This window comes from Haplochromis burtoni, unplaced genomic scaffold (genome assembly GCF_018398535.1).
Source record: "Haplochromis burtoni strain Fernald_Lab_line unplaced genomic scaffold, NCSU_Asbu1 Contig_274, whole genome shotgun sequence".
Lineage (NCBI taxonomy): Eukaryota > Metazoa > Chordata > Actinopteri > Cichliformes > Cichlidae > Haplochromis > Haplochromis burtoni.
The window spans coordinates 695,676-717,349 of NW_024582635.1; the positions used below are offsets into that span (position 1 = coordinate 695,676).

Sequence of the window (21,674 nt, forward strand, 5' to 3'; positions counted from 1 at the left end):
AAGGTCCATTTAGCTCTTTCCAAAACAAAAGCCAGCAGTGTCCGATATTTTTAAAACACTCTGCGGTTCCTGTTTTTCTGACCCCTGGTTACAGGTCAGCGAGGCTGGGAGGAAGGAATATGTGTTATGTCGCTGTTCATCAGCTGTTATCCGACCGCTTTACTGAAAAGTAATGCAGTGAAGTTTCATCAATGGACCAGCCAGCACGTTTCAGCTGGACGATCAAACATTAAAAACAGTCAAAACTAAACAGTTAAAGGAGGCTGGCTGACAGTTTAATAAGACAACTGGCTGCATGAAGATAAAATCACATGTTTTTAATCATGAGCACGTACTTTACAAGAGAGAGCAGCCCAGGGTGACTCACAGTCAGCTGCCTGAATAAAATGTTTTAGCTGGTATAATTAGTTTTTCTTTTCAGACAACAATGAGGATTTTACAGAGTTGGTGTCTAACTCTGTGTTTCCCTTTTTTATATTTTTTGTTTCTTTTTAAAGAAGAAACTAATGAAAAACTCCTGATGTAAAACTTGAAGCCACTGACTGGATTACCTTCAGCAGAGCAGACGAGAATGATGCACAAATACTTTCTTTTTTTTGTTAGAAATCCAGGTGATGTCAGGAAGAAACAATCATCCATCATTAATGAAATGGACACCTGAGCCTGCTCCAACACACAGGTGTTAACCTAAGATCACACTCCACAGGTAGCTGCGACATCAGGTTGAATCGAGTGTCAGAGAGTCAACATCTGATCCCTCAAAGGCCGCTCCTGGGCCTGAATATGAAATGGTCACAACGTGTTAGTGTTTAGGCATGGTTAAAGCTTGTGTACACGCCACAGACGGCCTAAAAGATGGACACAGCCAATGTGATGTGACCTAATGGTAAGTGAAAACTTCAAGTTTATTAATTTTGTGATTGCAATTATTTGTGGAGAGTGAAGAGCGGACTTGTCAAACTGGGAAAACCTCCTGTATTCTCCTGTAAAATAGTGCTTGAGACAATAAATTCAACAGGAAAGTGTTTGCTGAGGTCCATGAGAAAAAGAGCTGAAAAGAGCTTTTCCCATTGACTCCTATTTGACCAGAACTCACTTTCTAACAACAAGGGTGCCCCCTGGTGGCCATTAAAAAGACCATCTTTTATACCGTCTATAGTTCTGGATCTCTTACATTTAGTGGATTATAGTGATCTGCTCTTTATGATCCTAAAGAGGCTGAATGAATCTATTGTGTTGTTATTTTTACTGGTTGTGGAAACCACATCACTGTTTCCTATTGTTTTTTTTTTTTAATGCAAATACCTGCTTTGTATGGTTTCCTCTTATATATCTGCATGTGTAAAAGTTATAATCAGTGTAGACTTCACTCTCACAACATTTTATAAATGTTTGTCCTCAGAATTGAACTACAATGAGGCTAAAAAAAAAAGAAAGGAAAAAAAACTAAATATGAGCTACGCTTGTCCTGAAATCTGTCTTTTTCCAGTGCTTACATGTACTGGATATACTGTTTATAATGGGGCCCTGAGATGTATTACAATCCTTATGAATAGTCCTGGTCAGCTTTCTGCTCTGTACCACTGGTAAACCTTTTTACAGGGCTATTCTCTCAGTCTGCTCCTATGTTAAGAAAAGTGTGGGAGGTTACGGACTTCACTCAGATATTCTTCACATAGTCCTTATAATTGTTAAAATGCCTGCTGGCCTCTCAGTCGATCTTAATGACACTTGGACCCAGGAAAAAAAGGACTGCTTTGCATCTCTGTAGTTTCTTCATGTGCGTTAAAACTAACAGATATTTTGTATGTAAAACACTTTACTAGTCAATATTTCTCATATTATCAATAAATCAAATGACTGTAATGTGTGAGTTCCTCACTTAGAGCCTGCTGAATTATAGACTAAGCTTAATTTTAAACGCCTTTTATTGTCTTCAGTGTGTGTGTGTGTGTGTGTGTGTGTGTGTGTGTATGAAGTCTTCTCACTTCCATCAGAGACTGGTACTTATAAACAAACTCTCCGAAAAAAAACCCTCCATCATCCTGCTCAGCTCTACACATCGCTTCCCTCTTGTGTCAGCCTCACAAACCTCAAAATCTGTTTCACCTACATGTGCAAAAGAACTAAATAACCCTCAGACCACACCTATTCCTTCAAATATTTGGAGCTGTTTCCAGGTGTCTGTGGCTCAGAAGTTAGAGCAGGTCATCTACTAACCTGGTTTGCTCCTGGGTTGCATGCCAAATATCTGTGGGCAAGATACTAACCCCAAGTTGCGCTCCGATGGAGTTTGAATGTTAGATAGAAAGCACTTGTATGAATAAGTGTGGGTATAAAGAGCTCTGGGAGAGTAGAAAGGTGCTGTATAAGAATCAGTCCGTTTGCAAACACTCTGTGCTTCGAAGGAGTGCTGATCATTTTTCAAACAGTCGTCATTTTAACAAAACGAGGAGACCTTTCCAGAGTTAAAATAAATTTATTGCCTTTTTTTAAAATAAACATCTGAAATCAGTCTTTACTCAACATTCATCAATCATTTCCCCCCAAATCAACTCTTTCTACAAGGTTACAAAAATATACACCCAGTTAGAAAAAAATAATCACCTCAAAGATGCTTCCTAGTCTGAAACATGTTTTACATGTTAGCTCATCAGTTTTAATTACTTTATTTTCCTCTAATGGTTTCTTCCATCTAGGCAGACACTGGCTTCTCTTTAGGAAATGCATGAAGCCAGAGCGCTGCTGTACAGTGCATTACGATTCTCAGAGAAACTTTTCATTTATCTCAAATCAACAAAAATCAGTCTGAGAGCTGAAGACAGTGTTGATATTTGGCTGAGGCTCTCTCTCCTTGAACCTGATAGGTCCAAAGATTTAACCCTGTAACACAGACTGTATCATATTTGATACATACATGAGATACATGAAATCTGTACATAATCAGTGTGACTGACAATCACACAAATCATTTATAAACTGCTATTTAATTTTTTTTAAAGCAATAGATTCAATAAACACACCAGTTTCAAAAAGGGTCAATTATTTCACGGCTCAGGCTTTACACCATGAACTCTCAGCAACTCTCACTCCATTGCTTGTAGTATTTTTAAAAAAGTAAATCAGAACACAGGTTTAAGTGACTCTGCCAAAAATAAAAACATGGTGGAGGTGGCAGTGAATACAGTGCAGCTTTCAGTAACACTGAAATTACAAGTTGTCAGTCTCGATGATCCAAAAGCATCACAGTCCTCAGCTCACTCAAATTTAGATGGATCCTGTGCAGGTTTGTGGTAAGTCTTCATAATTTATAATCAACATCATTAATTTAAACTGTATTCGAATCATAAATAAATAATAAAATCATTGTAAAGTGACAAAACTCCCTCATGTCTTATTTTTTTCCTTGAACACACAAGGACACAACATTAAAAAAAATATTATTCTGAGTCAGCTTCAAGGGATCAAAACAACCTAAAAGTTTCATTAAAGTTGCTGCAGTTAACTAGCTGGACAAATATGTGTTTTTAAAAAAATCTGGATCTGCATTAAAACACACACAGTAACAATTATGACGTGCATGTGCGCACCATTTTCTCTGAACTGAGATGTTCATGAACTTTTCTGTCCAACTTTTTGGAAATGTTGCAAAGTTGCTTTTCTTAATAACATAAAACAAAATAAAACACACAAACAGAAACCCAAAAACAAAAGAAAAACCCTGAAATGTTCCTTTCATGCAGCTTGATACAAAAACATGACAAATGACAGATGCAGATTCCTTTTGCACACTTTCGCCGGCTGAACGTGGAAGTAAACTAAAGCCCAGAAAAACTCGGCGTTCCTGGATCTGAAGATGATATTCTTAAACATGAACACAGAATAAGAGAAGAAGCACTCAGATTAAAAGAATGAAAGTTTCCTTTATGCTGAGCTTGTTCATCCTGTTCAGCGAAGGAACAAAATCAGTAATCCTGCTGGTCACTTTATCCTGGTTAAAAATATCAGAGCTGTAGGAGATCAGAGTTATGTTTGTGTGTCAGAGTTACAGTTTTAGTTTGTTAATGTGCATCAGCATCGGCAGGATGCCCAGTTTGATCGAGCTCTGTCTCATTCGGCTGCTCAGTGAAAAGTGAGCGCATCACTCACACTCAAAATAAAATTGAGCAAAAACGGAGAAAAATCTTCCAGCCTCACAAAGCAGCAGCAGCACATAATTCTGGTTTAGAGCCACACTTTAACTTTAACTGCAGCTGACACATGCTGCACGTTCAGTAAGTACCTGCACTGGAGCCCACATTAGCCTTCAACAGTGTATTCATCCAAAATCTGCTACCAAGAACACACTCGTCATCTCTCTCCCTGGTTTTCCACTGCATTCAAATTCAGCTAAATAAAAACAACGATCGTAGCATTAACAGCCTTAAAGATCCCTTTTGAAAACTCTTTCACCCTTAGAAAAATATTTACATCGTTATTGCAGTTATTAGCACTGACTTTTCCCTTTAAAACACAGTTATGTTTATCATCTATGATGTAGTTAGCGCTCTTTGCATCCAGTTGATGCAAAGAGCAGATGAAATCGGTATAATATACACTGTATATTCAGCAGTCAGGGAAACACTGTAAAATAAAATTTTCATTAAATAGTTCTGAAACTCAAATGGAAGTTAAACTGACACGTATGACAAAGTGCATTTGAAAATGAAGGAGCAGTGTCGCAGCCTGTCCAGAAGAGGGCGCTACGCTCCCACTGTTTATAGACCTGATGAGGTTGTTGGATAGAAAAAAGTGGAGTTAATGAGAGGGGTCAGACCTTCTCCTGCTCAGAGGTTTAGCTCCCACATTCGCTTTGCTGTGCACGTCTGCAGCCTCGATGCAGCTTCGGTTTGGTTATGGCACTTCCTGTCAGCGCGTGGCATCCTCCTGTCTCCTACGTGTTCGTCTCCCGCTGGATCTGGATGTAACAGGCCTGTGGCAGAGACATGGTTTAAAATCCTGCACGCATGATGGACGAAGAATAACTGTGATTGGAGTCACAGCTGAAACAAAAACAGCAATTTGGAGATTTCCTGAAGTTTTACAAAGATTTTTTGTTTCCTTTGAGGAACTATGGAGTCAGGAAAGTGCTTATAGACCTTTCTTATTGTAAACTGACACAAAACTAGGAATTTGTTGAAAAGGTTTTTTAATTACGCTGCTTCAGATCCAGAAGAAAACACAAAGGGTCCATAAAATTATGTTGAAACAGAGTCGGATACTTTTACACCTTTTATGTAAATGTGTCTGGGAGTCGGCTGCTCTCACCTTTAGTGTTGTGAACATCAGTCCCAGCTCTCCGTGCTGAATGTTGGGATCCATCAAATCTTCTATGAGGCTGATTTCAGCTCCCAGGTTTCGGATCCTGAGCAGCAGAATAATGTGTAATGGATTAATTGGATGTTTATAAAACTACTTTCAAAGAGGTGGGATAGTACAAATAACAAGACTGCGAACTTGAAAACCATCAGGACTGGTTTGGTCCTCTTTGACTTGCTTAGTTTGGTTTTCACTTCTTGTACAGCTACTTAGACAACCTCCAACAAAACACAGTACTTAAACTAAATACTCAAGAAAATAGCTCAGGATGGAAAATGCCCTTCATTCTCTTACAGATATAAATTCTGCCAGCGAGCACTTTAATCATTATAAATATCACGTGTTTAAAAAACTTTGAGGCTATAGTTCCTACACCTGAATCTCTAAAGAGGGGACACAAATTTAACACTGTGAGGTCTAACTCACCAGCTAGGCTGACATCAACCCTGAATCCTACTCCTTTGTATTTGGAGACAAGCTAAAAGTACTTTTTTGGGAAAAATCTAAGTATTTTTGAAAAATATCAGGTAGACTGATGACTGTTTTTGTTCCCTGATTGTCAAGACTTCAATAAAAGCATAAGGTTAGGGTAACCAACACAGACCTCAAATACCACCAATAAGGCAATACAGACACCTCTTACTACATGCAAATGCATGAATGTGTGATAGGATACCTGGCTCTGAGCACCACATAAAGGAAGAGTGGGAACAGATCATCCATGCACCAGAGGAAGTCACCATGCAGCAGAGGTTTCACCTCCAGGGTCAGCTCCTCAAACGACTTCTGGATCACCATCAGCTTGTCTGACGGAGTGAATCTGGTGCTGTGTAAATATGAAGGGTTGAATTTTAAAACTCAACTCGTGAATTTACATTATAAACTCATGACATTGTGACATTTTTATTAGTGCGTGGGTGTGTATCCCTTTACCAAAGTCTCAATAGTTTGTGATCAAGCATCACAATATCTATTAAAAAACCAGCTGAGTGAAGGAGTCCCAGTGTGTGCTTGAATAATCAGCTGCTAACTGAGTGAAATGACCTGAAAGTATCTGTGTGGTAGTCTTCACAAGAACTGGGCAAATTCTCTAAATGCTTAGGAAAGGTGTTTAATGCTTCCTTTAGGAGAGGATATAGCTGAGCATCCTTGATGAAGGAAAAGGAGACAATAGCGACATCCCATTCAAGTGATCACCCATCCGACTATCCTTCTTTTTAACCGCTTACTCAGTTCACATAGAGAGCTGCTGAGGTCAGCAGGAGAGTGCAAAATACTGAGCACCCTCGAGGAGACCCTCCATCGCAGTCAGGAAGCTCCGCCCACCAAAGAGCTGAACATCTGTGCGCTCAGGTTCAGGATGTGAAGGTGGACGTCAGGATCGACAACATCATCCGTCACTCTGAACTGAGCACAGCTCATCATTCAGTGTAGTGACGCTCTTCTTCATGGCCGATAGGTGAACCATGAACTTTATCCCGCTTTAATAAAATCTGCTTCTAAGGAGTTTTTTTACTTGTGTGAAGAAACATTTACATTTTGAAAAGCTTGTGTGTTTGTAACCAGAACATCTGTAAATTCAGTTGCAAATGAATCACTCTTATAGATACACAAAACTCTAAACCATGAATAAGAGCTCCATTTTTCATTTTTAGTGTCTAGTCATCACTAATGACATTGTGCGTGATCACAGGGCAGCTACCTGATCTGCTGGAGTGTTTCTACAGCAGAAACAAAACAGGCGTCTTTGCTGCTGGACACAATCTGTAATGCATGCAAAGAGATACAGTTACAGACAATGAAACGAGAGCTGCAGCTGTAAATAAAAGCTGCACATTTAGACTGAAAATTACAGAAAGAAAAAAAACTGCCTCACCTGCTTTTTCTCCCCAAGAATTGACATCCACAGCGGCCAGAACTTCCTAAAGTGGAAAAATTCAAATGACACAAAACAAACAAACAAAATGTTTTTTTCTAAAGAAGAAAACCTTTTATATTTTTACTTATTTTGTGTGTTTTGTACTCACTCCTGCACTTCCAGGAAGCTGAGCAGCGATTGGTCAGGCTGTTTGTTGAGTCGGAGGATGCGCTCCCAGTACTCAGTTTCCTCCTGCTCCTCCTGCAGGGAGTACAGAGTAAAGAGAGGAGGATAGAGTCGAGGGAGCAGCAGAGGGAGGAGGAGAGAGGAGGAGCTCACCACCATAACACAGCTGGAGAATAACGTGGTGGAGGAAGAAGAGGAGAAAAACACAGATGAAGAGTCAGGAAAACTTCATGTGTCCTGTGTGTGTGTGTGTGTGTGTGTGTGTGTGTGTGTGTGTGTCACTCACCCTTGCCCTGTTGTGTAAGAGTTGCGTCTGCTCTTAGATGGAGAGGTGGGGGCATCTGGGAGGACGCTGCCATCGTCTGGTAATCCTGGGAATAAAAACCTGCAGACAGAATATTACACCCATATTTAGTCAGGTGACAGACATTATACCACATATACATATATAGTAAAATTTATTGTATACAAGAGTTTTATTTAAGTTGGTTTCGCCTTCAGTTTCTAAATCTAATAAGGGCTCAGTCCCTGTAAACCAAATCTTAAACCACAGTCCTGACTCCCTCACAATCAGCTGATTGATTTATTTTTGGTACAATAACTTTAATATGAAGACATGTCATGTTTACTCTCAGAGTTAAAAGCCCTCAGAGTCACAGGGGAGAGGTTGTCTTATTTTTTTCCAAAATTGTGGAACTCTTACAACTTAAGTGCACGAAAAACCCACATGAAATTTTCAGATCCTCGACATAAAGTCGGTTAAATCTGACCTGGAAAATCTCTGCACAGGTCCATGGTGAAATCATATGCACAAGTGCAGGTGGTCAGAACAGGATTTCAAGGTAGTGACTGAAATGTAGCAATGGCACAGAAAGCTGCACTAAGATGACCTTAAACAGGGAAACAGCAAAATGTCCTAATTTTCAGAGCACAGTCCTGGAAGTTTCTCCAGTCTCAGACCCGTGTATAGAAACTCTTTCCTGAGGGCCCAGCAAACAGATGAATCTACCTGATGACGCCGTAGAAGTGCGTGAGGTAGGCCAGGACCTCTTCGACCGCCTGCCTGAGCAGCCTGCGGTTTGATCCCACACCGACGTACGTCATCCTGTACGCTGTCACCAACGTCTCCACCAGCCAGCCTAGAGGGTGGTGGGGGGTCTCACATGCCTGATGCACACACATACACAAACATCTATTAACAAAAACAAAACTACAAATAACCAAAACCAGAAGACTTTTTTGACGCAGGAAAACAGCTCATGATAATCAAACCGCACCTAACTTAAACTTGGTAATATCCCCTCAAGATCTTCTTTGAGCCTGGACGGCTTCCAATGCGTTCAAACATCACGTGATGGATCATCGTGGCTGATCGGGGCTGGGTCTCCAGTTGCCACAGCTATTACAGTTTCTATTTTGGTTTATTTTATTTTGTTTTGAATTCAGATTAGTTTCAGCTGTTCAAAGAGTGAATTTCCCCATTTTTGTTTAGTTATTAGCTTTAGTCTTAAATTCCTAAAATATGTGTCAGTAGTGAGATTTAGAAGTTCATAATGAGCACTAAATACAAATGCAATGCTTTTTAAAGGCAGCTGATATGTAATCTTGGCAATTACGTATCGAGGTGTGACCAACGTGACAGATAAAATATAAGGAAACCACCTATATTTTATTATTTCCTTATATTTTAGTTAATTTAGCAAAGCGTTTCAGGTAGCTTTCTTTTTTTTCTTCTTCGAAAATGTGAGTTCTAATTTCACTATACCTTGGTGAGGTATCTTCGTATGTTGTCGTAGTTTGCTGCAGTGACAGGTTCTTCATACTGAGGAATAAACTCCAGACACTCCAGGACTTTGGTCTGAGACCTGCTGAGGTCTGGGCTACAAACATACAGCACACAGACACATCCACTTATTTAAGTTGACAACTGTATACATAAGACACGATGAATTATTATCACACTGTGAGGCCCATTAAGTAGTTTGGAAAGTTACATATTTCTTCTGCAGGAGTTTCAGCACATTTAGTTTAAAGTAAAATGATAAATACTGCATTAATGTCTCATCTTTAAAATGTGTAGGTTTACATCATTATAAAAACTGTGCGGCAGAGCTTTCACTTTAACAGATACAGTGTTTTATTAATGCCACTGTGGCAGTTACACTGTCAGCCAAACGTGCCGAAGCACGACAGAACCACCGCCGTGTTGGATGGATGAGGTGGTGCTTTAAGTCATCAGCTGTTTCCTGTCAGTTTTATAGAAGTCTAGGGGAAAATGACCCGACTTCTCACAGAATTTATGACGGCAGTAAACACCTTTCTGATGAATTTATGTTCTCAGTTTTAGATTTAAGTTTTAATATGATATTCATTTTTGTAATTATGGTGCTATTTGAGGTAAAATGTACAATAAAGAAGTTTATTATTGAAACCTGATTTAAAAAAATCAGGCTACTGACTATTAAAATGTTGAAAGTGAGCCTTCAAAACTGGATTTCATCAACCAATGTGTGACCTCAACTTGGCTACATCAATCTTTTATTTGAAATCTGCAGTCTAAACTAACACAAATTAAATCTGAGGCTTTGATGTTGCGTCCTTTATGTGTCTACCTCTGCCGTCGTGCAGTTGTTATTGTAACAGCGATGTTCTCCCAGGCCGTCGTCCTCTCTCCTTTCCCAGCAGCGTCGCAGCCAAGCCGACTCCAACATTCATCAAACACACAGATCCACCTCTGATCTGCCGGCACGGCGTACTGACCCAGTCTGCTGCACATGTGCAACATTTTCAAAGTTTTAAATGACACGGCATTATACGATTATACCCTCGTAACAGACAAGAAGTTGACAAATAAAAGCCTGCACAAATCAGGAGCACATTTACATGCATTATTATAAAACCAGCTCACTAAAGTGCAATAAATACTCACCTCAGGCCGTTCTTCTCCTTGTTTGGAGGTTCAACAATGCCTGGCTTTGTGTACGTTCCAACCACCTTCAGCCCTGAGCTCCACTCTCCACTGAACTGGCCGTCCAGACTGTCACCATTAGGCATGGTTAAAATCCCCTGAAGGAGAAGAGGAGTGAAGAATGAAACTTGTTTTAGAGTATTATTAGTAACAACCGTGATAAAAAGGAAAAAAGGTAGATTAAAGTTTTGAAGACTATCAAAATAAGACCTTTGCAGACAAGTCTTAAACAAAGAGCAGAAATCACTTCTACCTTCCCACTGATGGTCCAGTCGTCAGTGAACTCCCCATGAAAAACTGTGTCATCGTCTGACATCAGCAAACCCAGACCCTGTCAGAAAGCACACAGCATCAAATGTGTCACCAATACGATTAAGATTCCATCACCACATTATATTTATTTACATTTCATCATCAGGTCAGATTTAAAGGCAGGCAGGACATTTTACTAGTTCAGAATTCAAAGGCGTGAGGTGCACAGGTGCACCAGTTCTACAACATGCACTACAAACTGCAGTCCAGTCACATGTCATGGATAAGATTAGAAATGTATCGATCCTGAGTGAAACCCTTGTGTCTTTTATGTGCTTTGTGCAATATAAACAGTTGCAAAACAAGAGACATCTATAGTTAAAATTTAAGTAAATACAAAGTTGTTGTTTTTTTGTTAAAATGTCTGACTCAAGCTAAGAACATCCCAGAAAACATTTTGCAGTTGAAAAACATCATTTTGATGTTTTTTGACAAACCCAACCTAATTAACAAGAGTCTGCTGGACGCTCTTCCTGTACTCTCTGGAAAGGGGATGTTTGTGTTTAGTAATTAATTTACAATATTATCTTATCAACTAGAGCATGATAAACTCATTTTATCAAACTGATTCACACACTGAGGTGTCTGTGTCATCCATCTGTTTCTCTTAAAAGGCAAAAGGCAGGACATGGCCTCAACAGGTTGGCAGACTGCAGGGCTAACACAGAGAAATTCACACCTACGGGAAATTTAGAATCACCAATTAACCCAACATGCACTCCTTTAGACCAGGGGTGGGCAATTCCAGGCCCCGAGGGCCCGTGTCCTGCAGGTTTTAGATCTCACATTGGGTCAACACACCTGAATCACATAATTAGTTCGTTACCAGGCCTCTGGAGAACTGCAGGAGCTAATTTAGCCATTTAAATCAGCTGTGTTGGTTCAAGGACACATCTAAAACCTGCAGGGACACCGGCCCTCGAGGCCTGGAGTTGCCCACCCCTGCTTTAGACTGTGGAGAAAGAATGGAGTGCCCGGAGGAAACCCACAGAGGGAGAACATGCACAGAGAGGGAGAACATGCACAGAGAGGGAGAACATGCACACAGAGGGAGACTGGCCCAGAGAGGAAACCCACAGAGGGAGAACATGCACAGAGAGGGAGAACATGCACACAGAGGGAGAACATGCACACAGAGGGCCTCTGACTGGCTGGTGGATTCAAACCCAGGACTCTCTTGCTGTGAGGCAACAGGGCTAACCACTGTAACGCTGATACTGGAGGGCAGAGAAGTGATAGGTGTAATCACCTCGCAACAACTGAGACAGAATTTACATCTACATAACCATAAAAGGATTAAAATGACCATGTATTTTAAAAAAGCATGCTTGGGTAATACTGGGGTTTGTATATGTTGTTTGGCTGAGATGAGCCTGATGTCCTTTGCTGGCATGTTTAGAGTCTACTAATGGGAGCAGCAGTGGGGTTAGCATATTTTAAATTCTGCTGTTTGAAGAAGGAAAAACATGAGCTCTGAGCGCTCTGCACCCCTCTCCGCCAGCCCAGGACCCCTCTGGTATGTGCTTCAGTGACATCAAAGAGAATCCTTTTTGATGATAAGCAGGATAAGTTATTTAATTATTACCTGCCGCATGTAGGATGCATTGTGTAAAATGCATTTGGTATTTTATCAACACACCACAGGCCTGCAGCTACTACCTGTCAGCACCAACAATTCAAGCCTTGTTACACTGCATGTCTCCCAACTTATCTGTTATTTCAGGTGCAGGGGTTTGTATATGCTTATTATAAACTAAAAGCTTTTTTAGAACTAACACATAGGATGAATAAAGACAAAAATGCATTTGTAAATGTTCAAACTAGTTTTTTTCTTTCTGCACATGTATTTAAATAAACCAGCAAAAAACCACTTATTAAAATGTACTCAAACTCACTCATCAGCGAACAAATTTGTAAGCACATATGTAAGCAGATACATATTTCAGGGTGTACTTACGCTCATTTTGTTCTCTCTGAAAGCTCCTTCAAAGTACACGCTGTGCTGTGTGATGACGACCGCACTGCCATGCCGCTGGTCATCCAGCCACATGCCCATGTACTTCTCACCTCTGGGGGGAAAATGAGATCAGGGACTGCTGACTTGATACATGTCTTTGATACAAAATTCATTCAATGATAGGCCATCTCTAGAAACCAGGACCGATATCGACTACTGTGAACCGACCATTAGACGAAACCTTGCTCCGTCCTACCTAAGGAGATGCGTTCCACATTTAACACTTCTGAGTTTCCATATTTCTAAAATAGCAATTTTCTTGGGGTTATTCAGACCTTGTGATGTCATCGTAGACGCCATATCCTGTCTTCTTGTCGTGGACCCACTGCCCGATGAAAACACTGGAGGAATTCCTCGCCAGTTTCCCAGAGCTCAGCATGCCGTAACCGTGCCGCTGCCCATCGCAGAAACAGCCCTCGTACACCTCGCCACTTGCATACCTGAGTATGACACATATACAGCAGCCTTCTGTGTTAGTGTGCAGAGCCCAAAGCTGTGGCCACTTAAAAAAAAAAAAAAACACTGTGGAGACATGATGTTTTATTTTAGTTCCACATTTGCTGACCCAAGACATTTTATTAATAAGAGCTGATGTCTTTAAAACTTAAAAAGCTTTTATATTTGTATATGGACGTCCAGCGCTGCTACTTAACACCTGACTAAGGCAACACGTACAATTTGTGCTATCTCACACCAGAAAGTTGGTAGAAAATGTGTACTGACTTGTACTTGCCAAAACCATGGATCTTGCCCTCTCTCCACTGTCCTTGGTAGGTGTCGGTTTTATTCAGTAGTTTATTAGGGATCACACAATCTCCATAGCTGGGAAAAAAAGTAACAGTTAGCAAAGATCAGAATCTGCGACGTGGATATTTAAAACATGCCGGAGGTGAAGTGTAGGGCAATTACATCACTATTTCTGTTTCTTTTTTTTATCACATGACCAAAGGCAGGAAGAGCAGAGGTTTCTTACTGGAAATGAACAACATATCCAGTAACCACCTCTGTATAAGACCAGGTTACTGTACTGACCCATCCTCCAGTCCATTCTTGAAGTTCCCCTTGTACAGTCGCCCATCCGGCCACTTCATGGTTCCTCTGTGAAGGAAAATATAGCTTCTGCTTAAACCATTTAGCCAGCGTCATCAATTAAGTTCCCCACACAAAGAAGGAATTTACACAAGAAGGCTGGAAACAGTCTTTTCTTCATTCATGCTGACTTCACTTATTGGTTTCTAGTGATTTGATTCCTCATTCATGCACATTGCTCCTCTTTGACCTAAAAACATAATGACTTCAAACCTGCGTATTGAAGAAGTGGCTCTGCTTTTTAAATATATATAAACATATTTTACATTAATCATTGTTTCTAAGAGATTCCAAAGACATAAAGTTAGATTATTTGTGTTGTACAGTGGTCCCTTGCTATAACGCAGTTCACGGCCTCGCTGTTTCGCTGATTTTTTATGTCCAATTTTGCATGTTTTTCTTTTCTTACAACGCATTGTGTTCTGCACCCTGATTGGCTGTAGACAACTGTCAATCAATCTCGTGCCGTGTCTCCTGTACACAACAGAATGCGTTCAGCTTGTCAAATTTACAGAAATCTTCAATCGCTAACAGTGTGACACTGAAGTGCTGTACTGTATGTTTGTAAGTTTTCTCCCCGACAAACACAACAACGTCGACGAGGCGTTTTGCACTGTCAAAGGCAACAGCGGGTGCTTTTGGTTTCATTCTATAATACTGGACTTTTTTTTTTTCTTTGAAGTTTTTAACTTTGAGAGTGTTTAAACAAGAGAGAAGTGTGAAAATGTTCATGCCTGTCTGAGAAAAGTGTATAAAGTGTGTAGTGAGGGGTTTTACAGCCTTAAAACATCTATAATAATTGTAAAAAATAGAGTTGGATACTTCGCGGATTACACCTATCGTGGGTTATTTTTAGAACATAACTCCCGCGATAAACGAGGGACCACTGTATTGCTAACTGGCTGTTTTTTTGGTATTCAAGTTGTATTGGAAACCTATTGAGTTGGGCACATTGTTTTATGCATTTATGCGTGACAAAATAATACAGTTCCATTAAATCCTGTTATTATTGTTTGATTTTACAGGTGTATTAAATGAGGAACATTTTTAATGTTCTCCTAAATGATGCCTTCAGGGGCCCTTAAAGAGAATGCCAAAAACATACAAACATGTTTTCTAACCTGCCATGAACCCGTCCTGCCAACCAGCTCCCGGTGTACTGAGCATCTTTGAACCGTTCGTCTGCCGTGAACGTGTAGGAGGCCGTGCGAGTCATTGCTGGTGACGACCCCTGACCTCCGCCGCCCAGTATCTGATCCACTGTCTGGTTAAGAGATCGTAACCACTTGTTCTGCAGAGAAAGAAGCACAGAACCGAAGGTGACGCTTTAAGACGGAATTCGATCTCAAAAAAAACTTTTTTTACAAACTGATTTTGAAAAACTGAGCAACAGTAATGGTTTAAACCATAAATGTACCTTTTCCTGCGGTGTTGAGGCCACCAGGGTGAAACTCTCCTCTGGACATGTTATTTTGAGGGCATGACTGAAAATGTGCAGCACAAGAGCAATAATTAACTTAATTGGTACAAAAAAAACAAGGAGGTGGATCTTTTAAATATTGTATTACAAATGACATCCAACTTCCACTCCCTAAACGCTTTGTAGGCTGAAGGTCCAACTTAAAAATATTTCTAGAATTAGATCACTCTTGTCTCCTGCTGATTTTCATAAGGTCATGCAATGCTCTGCAAGCTGGAATAAGTCAGAGCTCACTCCACTGATCCCAGCTGCTCAGATTTTAAAATCTGACTCATAAATAAAAAGCATAAATGACATCCTTATAAGTACATGAAGTGCTTATTACCACCTTATTAGTCTGGGGGTTGAACGGGACTCTACTGGTTATTCTGGGGTCTCAGCTAGCAAACAAAGGTGACAAATGTACCAGTACTTTTAAAAGTAGATGATTTAAAGAGCAGTAGGTTTCATGGGAAGTTAACCATAACCATGGCTTAATGTTTTGCTGCTTGTTGCCTATCCAATAAATACAAAGTAAATTAAAAAGATTAAAAAAGATCCCCGCATGGATCTCTCTGCTCCCATGTTGCTGTTGAGGCTATAGTGTTGCATAAATGTTTTTATCAGAGCGACTAACATTCCTTTACTTCGCATTAGTCAGCATGTAGATTGATTTCTACAACAACAAACTCACAGTCCGCTGCCGTTTTCAGTGACTGGTTTCACCCACAAACAGGTCAGAGGGTAGACGTGATGAGTGGAGAACTGCACACAAAGAGGGAGAGCAGCACTTTTTCTGTAATTCTCACATATTAGGTAACAACGCGCTGTCTGAGATTACAAAACTTTAGAAATGATCAAATCTTACTGTGTGTGTGTGTGTATGTTAGAGAGGGAGAGAAGAGGATAGATGACCAAAAGATAAGCCTTTATAACTGTCTGTGGTTTCCTGACTGTGTGCTGGTAAATTGGGGAAGTCCAGCGTCTTTTCAGTTCAGCTACACTACCCTACATTAATAAGGCAGTTTCCTCTATAAACTTATGACCTTTTATGATATTTCAGTTGTTTTCAACATGACTTGTGTTTTAATATTCAAAGTAATCGACTGTTTTAAATTCCTTTTTATATCAATTGCAGTTAAAGGTCCATAAAAGCTTGTTTTTTTTAACTACATGAGATGTAACCATTAAGTTGTGTGACTCCTACAATATAACCCTGATTTAAATTTGGATGACTTCTCCTTCAAGGTCCTCTCCTTATGCACTTCTGTGCTGCTTCCAGCACTTCTGCTGCTTTTAGGTCTATCTGTAGAAGTCTTGTTCTGACCATTTGAACATGTGAGCTGAAAACAGAAGCATAGAAATGACAACCATGCTGGACGTGGACACACAGAAGTGAGTTTTGGGCCTGTCAGGGTTTCACCCTCGTCTTTGATCCATGAACAGGATTTTAAGGGATAAGCAGGGGTCCATTTTTTGACCCTCGGAATAGCATTTCTGCTTTTTGCAGATGTAGTTCTGTTGGCTTTAGTGGAGCGTGACCTTCGATTTTGTAGCCAAGTGTGAAATGGCTGCGATGACAATCAGCAGCTCAAAGTCTGAGCGCTGTAAAACAGTGTAATGCTCCCTCTGGATCTGGGAAGAGACGCTGCCCCAAGTGAAGAACTCATCATCTTCTTTGCCAGTACTGAGAAGATAGAGGTAGACCAGCAGAGTGGTGCAGCGTGTGACTGGATGGTCATGACAAATTAGTTTTCTCTTGAATGACTGGATAGTAAAGCGAGAGTTCCAACTCTCACCTATGGTAAGGAGATCTAAAAACCAAACAAGTAAAATCACCTGAAGATCTTCTGGGCTAATTCTTAGGGAAACTCAGACATCTAGAAGGAATTTGAAGCCTTTGCGCCTTTGTGTGAAAAAAGAAGCTAGCAGAGATGGTTCAAGCATCTGCTCATGGATGACTCATGAATGGAGGGTTTTTGGGCACATCTAACATCTAAGAGCGAAAGATCCAGAACTCACTGAGAGATTTTATATCTCATTGGGCCTGGGAATTCCTCACGATCACTCAGGAGGAACAGGAAAGAGATGCTGGGGAGAAAGATGTCTACAATATCCTGCATAACCTGATGGCAGATAAGCAGAATTGAGTTGGTGGATGGCCGGATGGGTAGACGGACAGACAGACGGATGGATGGATAAGGTGAAGACCTTGAAAGGGAACTGACCAGCTTTAATTTTTGATTGTCATGGGAAGAATTAACATTTCTTAGTGCACATTGCATACCAACCACATTTTACAATTATAAGACTTATTTATGATGCACAAAATGACTTTTAATACATCAACGGTTGCTCAAAGTTTTAACTCACAACACGTGACATGAGCCCAACACACCACACCACATCAAACAGGAAACAGAGTCTCAGGAAGAAACTGCTCTAAAACCAAAAAAAGTAGCCAGAGAGGACAAGCTGACAGTAAGTGTAAGAATAAAGAAGCCATCATCTGGAAGAAATCAGTGACAGTCTCCTTGTTTAAAGCTAGACCACAGCAGTGAGAGATGCATCCTTTCACCATCACCCTTCCAAGCTCTGAACTACTGCAGCTATGACCTCATCTACTTTCACCACTAACTAATGTTGGAAAATCTTCTAAACACAAATGAATCCACACACAGCAGCCTGCTGAGCAGCAGCTGGACAGAATCAGCCATCAGGACCACATGCACAGAATAAATGTTAACACAGGACATCTGTAATGCTGGAATATTACAAAGGCCAATGATCACTGTTTGTTTTAGCCTCATTCATGTTAACTAAGTGGACAAAATATTACAAACAGAGTATTAGGGAACATAATGGCCAGCAATTCTGACATCAAAGGAAAAATTAATTTATGAACAACGCAAGCCATCGTTCATCATTATACAAACAGACAACGAATTCTTAGTTTAGTTGTAGATCAGTCGATAGTGTGTTCTGTCTTTTCATTTACTATCAAAGGGCTGACCAGTTGCCATAGATGTGATCCCACCAGTGAGACTCTTGTCTCTCAGGTGGACCAACTTCAACTCCACCATCTTATTCTGCTGTGAAGATTTGGTGCAAGCTGGAGGGCTACTCCAACTAGAGGTGAATAGGTTTGTGTGCTGCCAACCCAAGCTCAACAAGGCTGCAAAGCAGAGCATAGACTAGTGTCGCCAAGTGCTACTCAAGAAGATGGAGCTGGAGCATGTCCACAGGATGAGACACTCACTGGTGAGCCAGTTAATTATTCGGCCTATATGATATTTGCAGAGCTCTTATTTCTGCAGGGAAAAAAAATACCTCAGATCTTTGAACTAACAGAAGAACTTGCTTCTGAAAGTATATAAAGCCCCAGATCTTTAAGCACCTGTAATACCTGTCCTGTATTAACATTTATATAGCTGCATTCAAATCCTAGTTGATCCTGTCGGAGTGGAAGCACTGAACAGATGCCGGCCCACCTACAGTATGCTGCTGCAGCTCAAGCTCAGTTACAGTTATGTCTGTTATTGGAGGTAAACTGGTGGAAGGGATACTCACGAAGCTCTGAGAGGGAATTGTACCCTGAATAAAAGACACAATGTTCATACGTAAGCTTCAGCTGTAAATCAATGCAGATGACCAGAAATCACTGTCAGCAGAGATCCTTTGGGTTTTCTCTGGTGTACAGTGAGTGTTGTTGTTAACAAAAAAAATGAAATAACGACAATTTTAAAAGACTTAAAGGCTCCTTTATGCACTGCTTCCCCCAACATGAATTTATGCTACTAACATAAAAAAGAAAAGCACTTTAATATATCTGATTTCATACTGACTTATTCTGAGTACCTGTGTGTGCACCAGGGCGTCATTGAACAATATGAACCAGTGATTTGAGAACCGCCCGGCGTTCTGCAGAGTCAGAGATCGGTTGCTGCTTTCACAGACCACACGACGCCTAGGAAGACGCAGGCACTCCTGAAGAACAAAATCACACACATAAATTTCCTTAATAAAACCCGGAGTACTCTGGTAGCTCATAAGCTGCAACACATGTCTCATAACTTAATGTGTTTTCACACAGGATGTGGAAGAGGCCGCACTCTGAAAACCATTACTTTCAACAGACTGTACTGCACAATGATGGGTTGCTGCTTTGCAGAGCAGCGTGCAGTTCAGATGCTCTTGCAGACACCTTGATCAAAGTGCAACAAATTTAAATATACGGTGATTTATATTTGTCTGGGAATTTGATGAATTTACAAGAGGAAACCCTTGGAAACAGGTTTCTGTGCAAGCAGACACCTCAGGTGTGTGTTTTTACACACCAGTTGCTCTATAGATCTATTATAGTTCTTTAACAACTGAAGAAAGGAGGTGCAGAAAAGAGACTGACATCCAACTGAAAGTATTCAAAACTGTACCTATTTGTTTTGTCTTTGAACAGCATGCTACACCCATCAGTGAGAACTACCCTATTACTTTAGCCAATGAAATGCAGGGCAGGGCTGTTCAGGGCAAGTTAATACTCTGGGAATCAGCTCAGTTTGAAAAGGAGCACTTAGAGAGTGCTGCCAGGAAGGCTAGTGGCTCTAGGGAGTGAAATAAAATTTAGAAGCACACTTGTTGTCATGGGTTAAAACCTCAAAGGAAAGCATAGTGACTAATGTGTATAGACTAGAAAAAAATTACAGGATGCAGGCACATAAAACAGAGTTGTGCTCACAGTAGTTTTGCCAGAGTGGGTCTTCCAGAACAGGAAGGTGGTTTCAGCCTCCTTCTTCCTTCTTAGCAGTGATGAAGACAGGGACTCGCAATCTTTATGACCCTGATCAAGAGACTTATACTCCACAGTTAACTGGGGAGAAAAGGAAAGACAGCACGACAGAGAATTTTGTACACCTGAACATATAAAAGACTTGAAGTCAATATAGTGACATTAACAACCACTTGTTCTAATGTTGCTCAGTCATGGGAACGAAACAGAAAGTGAGGGAACGGAGCAAGGGAAAGAGAGAAGAAAAAGAAGAGGGAAGGTCAAAAAAGTGCTTGAGACAAAAAGAGAGAAGAGAGATTTTCTCACCACATCATAGCAGGCCGCCAGTTTGAGCAGGGCTCGACTGTACTGGTGGAGCTGCTGCAGAGGCCAGTACAACATTGAAACCAGATCAACATCACCACTGGCTGACTGATCTGATACGGACAGCTGAGTGAGCAAAGTCTGCCGAAAGCCTAAACTCTCACTGGGCAGAAACAGAGACAGGCAGAGACAGATGCACTCTTAGAATAACACGTCTGTCAAGTGACTGGGATAAGTTTTATGCTTTTAGTTTAGTCACAAAAGAAGAAAACATACAAGAACATGTATTTGCAAATGAAGAGAGCTGCACTCCTACAGTGAGCACTTAAGAAAAATAAAAGTGCTTACAGCGAGAGTTTGTGAAGTGGTTGGAATCCGCCCATTACTTGGAAATCACCAAGTGAAGAAAAATACCTAGAGTCAGACAGAGTGATTTTAACTTAGATTTTACCCCTCAGTGACACACAAGATACAGCTTTACAAAGTCAAGTGAACTTGCAAGAGCTTAAACCCTCCATCTCAAAATAGAGGCGTTTGTACTATTAAAGATCATTTGAAATAGGTTTGTCTTCCTGGCTTGTTTCTTTTAACTATATATAAGCTTAAACAAGATGTGATGAAACCTAACCTGATCACAGCGTAAATATGTGTGATCCCGAATTTCAGGAGGGTTTGCTTGTATGTAAAGTAATTCTAGCCACAGCACTATAACTGCTTTGTAATGCATGAATAAACAAAGCATCATGAATGTGCAGCTGATCAGCAACAACTGTGTGATGCGATCATGACAACATGGATCAAAATCTCTGAGATATTTTTCCAGCATCTTGTTGAATCTATGCCGCAAATAATTAAGGCAGTTCTGAAGGCAACCTGCTACAAGTAAGATAACTAATACAGTCACCAGTGAGTGTAAAAACTGAAAAAAAAAAAAATGGAGAAAAGGGGATAAAAAGGCATCACAGGGATTACTGACATAAACATGAGTATGTCTGTTCATGTTTTCTTTGAGGGAATCACATGATGGGACTTTTGTTTGGTGAGACAAAAAAACCCAACTCACCTTTTGTATGTGTCAATGAAATACTCTGTGTGTGTCAGCAGGGGAAGGGTAGTGACATCACAGCCCTGCACGTTATGCAGGAAGTAGGTGAGTGCTGTGGCATGTTGGCCAATCAGGGTGCTCAGCTGAACAAAACTCTCACAGAGAGAGAAGAAGAGATGAGAGCACTGCTCACCCAACACTGGACACAAACTTTCTGCAGATGAGAAAACACACACACACACACACACACACACACACACACACACACACACACACACACACACACACACACA

General features: G+C 40.6%; 1 protein-coding gene across 3 annotated transcripts in view; it reads right to left on the reverse strand.

Annotated features, from left to right (window-relative positions):
• Positions 1-3,405: 3,405 nt before the first annotated feature.
• The window catches only part of LOC102305737 (alsin), a 31,230-nt gene continuing 12,961 nt past the window's right edge, over positions 3,406-21,674 (reverse strand). The window contains exons 17-41 of one of the 3 annotated variants that reach the window (XM_014339442.2): positions 21,400-21,595; positions 20,685-20,750; positions 20,340-20,499; positions 19,983-20,114; positions 19,106-19,234; positions 18,818-18,841; positions 15,942-16,012; positions 15,206-15,272; positions 14,910-15,079; positions 13,732-13,797; positions 13,423-13,521; positions 12,975-13,139; positions 12,640-12,751; positions 10,624-10,701; positions 10,332-10,468; positions 10,015-10,167; positions 9,168-9,282; positions 8,412-8,569; positions 7,689-7,787; positions 7,386-7,568; positions 7,235-7,280; positions 7,061-7,122; positions 6,035-6,184; positions 5,308-5,404; positions 3,406-4,972 (exon numbers count right to left, since the gene is read on the reverse strand). In XM_014339442.2, the coding sequence (XP_014194928.1) occupies positions 4,934-4,972; positions 5,308-5,404; positions 6,035-6,184; positions 7,061-7,122; positions 7,235-7,280; positions 7,386-7,568; positions 7,689-7,787; positions 8,412-8,569; positions 9,168-9,282; positions 10,015-10,167; positions 10,332-10,468; positions 10,624-10,701; positions 12,640-12,751; positions 12,975-13,139; positions 13,423-13,521; positions 13,732-13,797; positions 14,910-15,079; positions 15,206-15,272; positions 15,942-16,012; positions 18,818-18,841; positions 19,106-19,234; positions 19,983-20,114; positions 20,340-20,499; positions 20,685-20,750; positions 21,400-21,595 (2,774 nt within the window). In that variant the 3' untranslated portion in view covers positions 3,406-4,933. Of the gene's footprint in view, positions 4,973-5,307; positions 5,405-6,034; positions 6,185-7,060; positions 7,123-7,234; positions 7,281-7,385; positions 7,569-7,688; positions 7,788-8,411; positions 8,570-9,167; positions 9,283-10,014; positions 10,171-10,331; positions 10,469-10,623; positions 10,702-12,639; positions 12,752-12,974; positions 13,140-13,422; positions 13,522-13,731; positions 13,798-14,909; positions 15,080-15,205; positions 15,273-15,941; positions 16,013-18,817; positions 18,842-19,105; positions 19,235-19,982; positions 20,115-20,339; positions 20,500-20,684; positions 20,751-21,399; positions 21,596-21,674 lie in introns of all 3 variants that reach the window. The other 2 variants (XM_005940442.3, XM_014339443.2) reach the window with 2 other exon arrangements.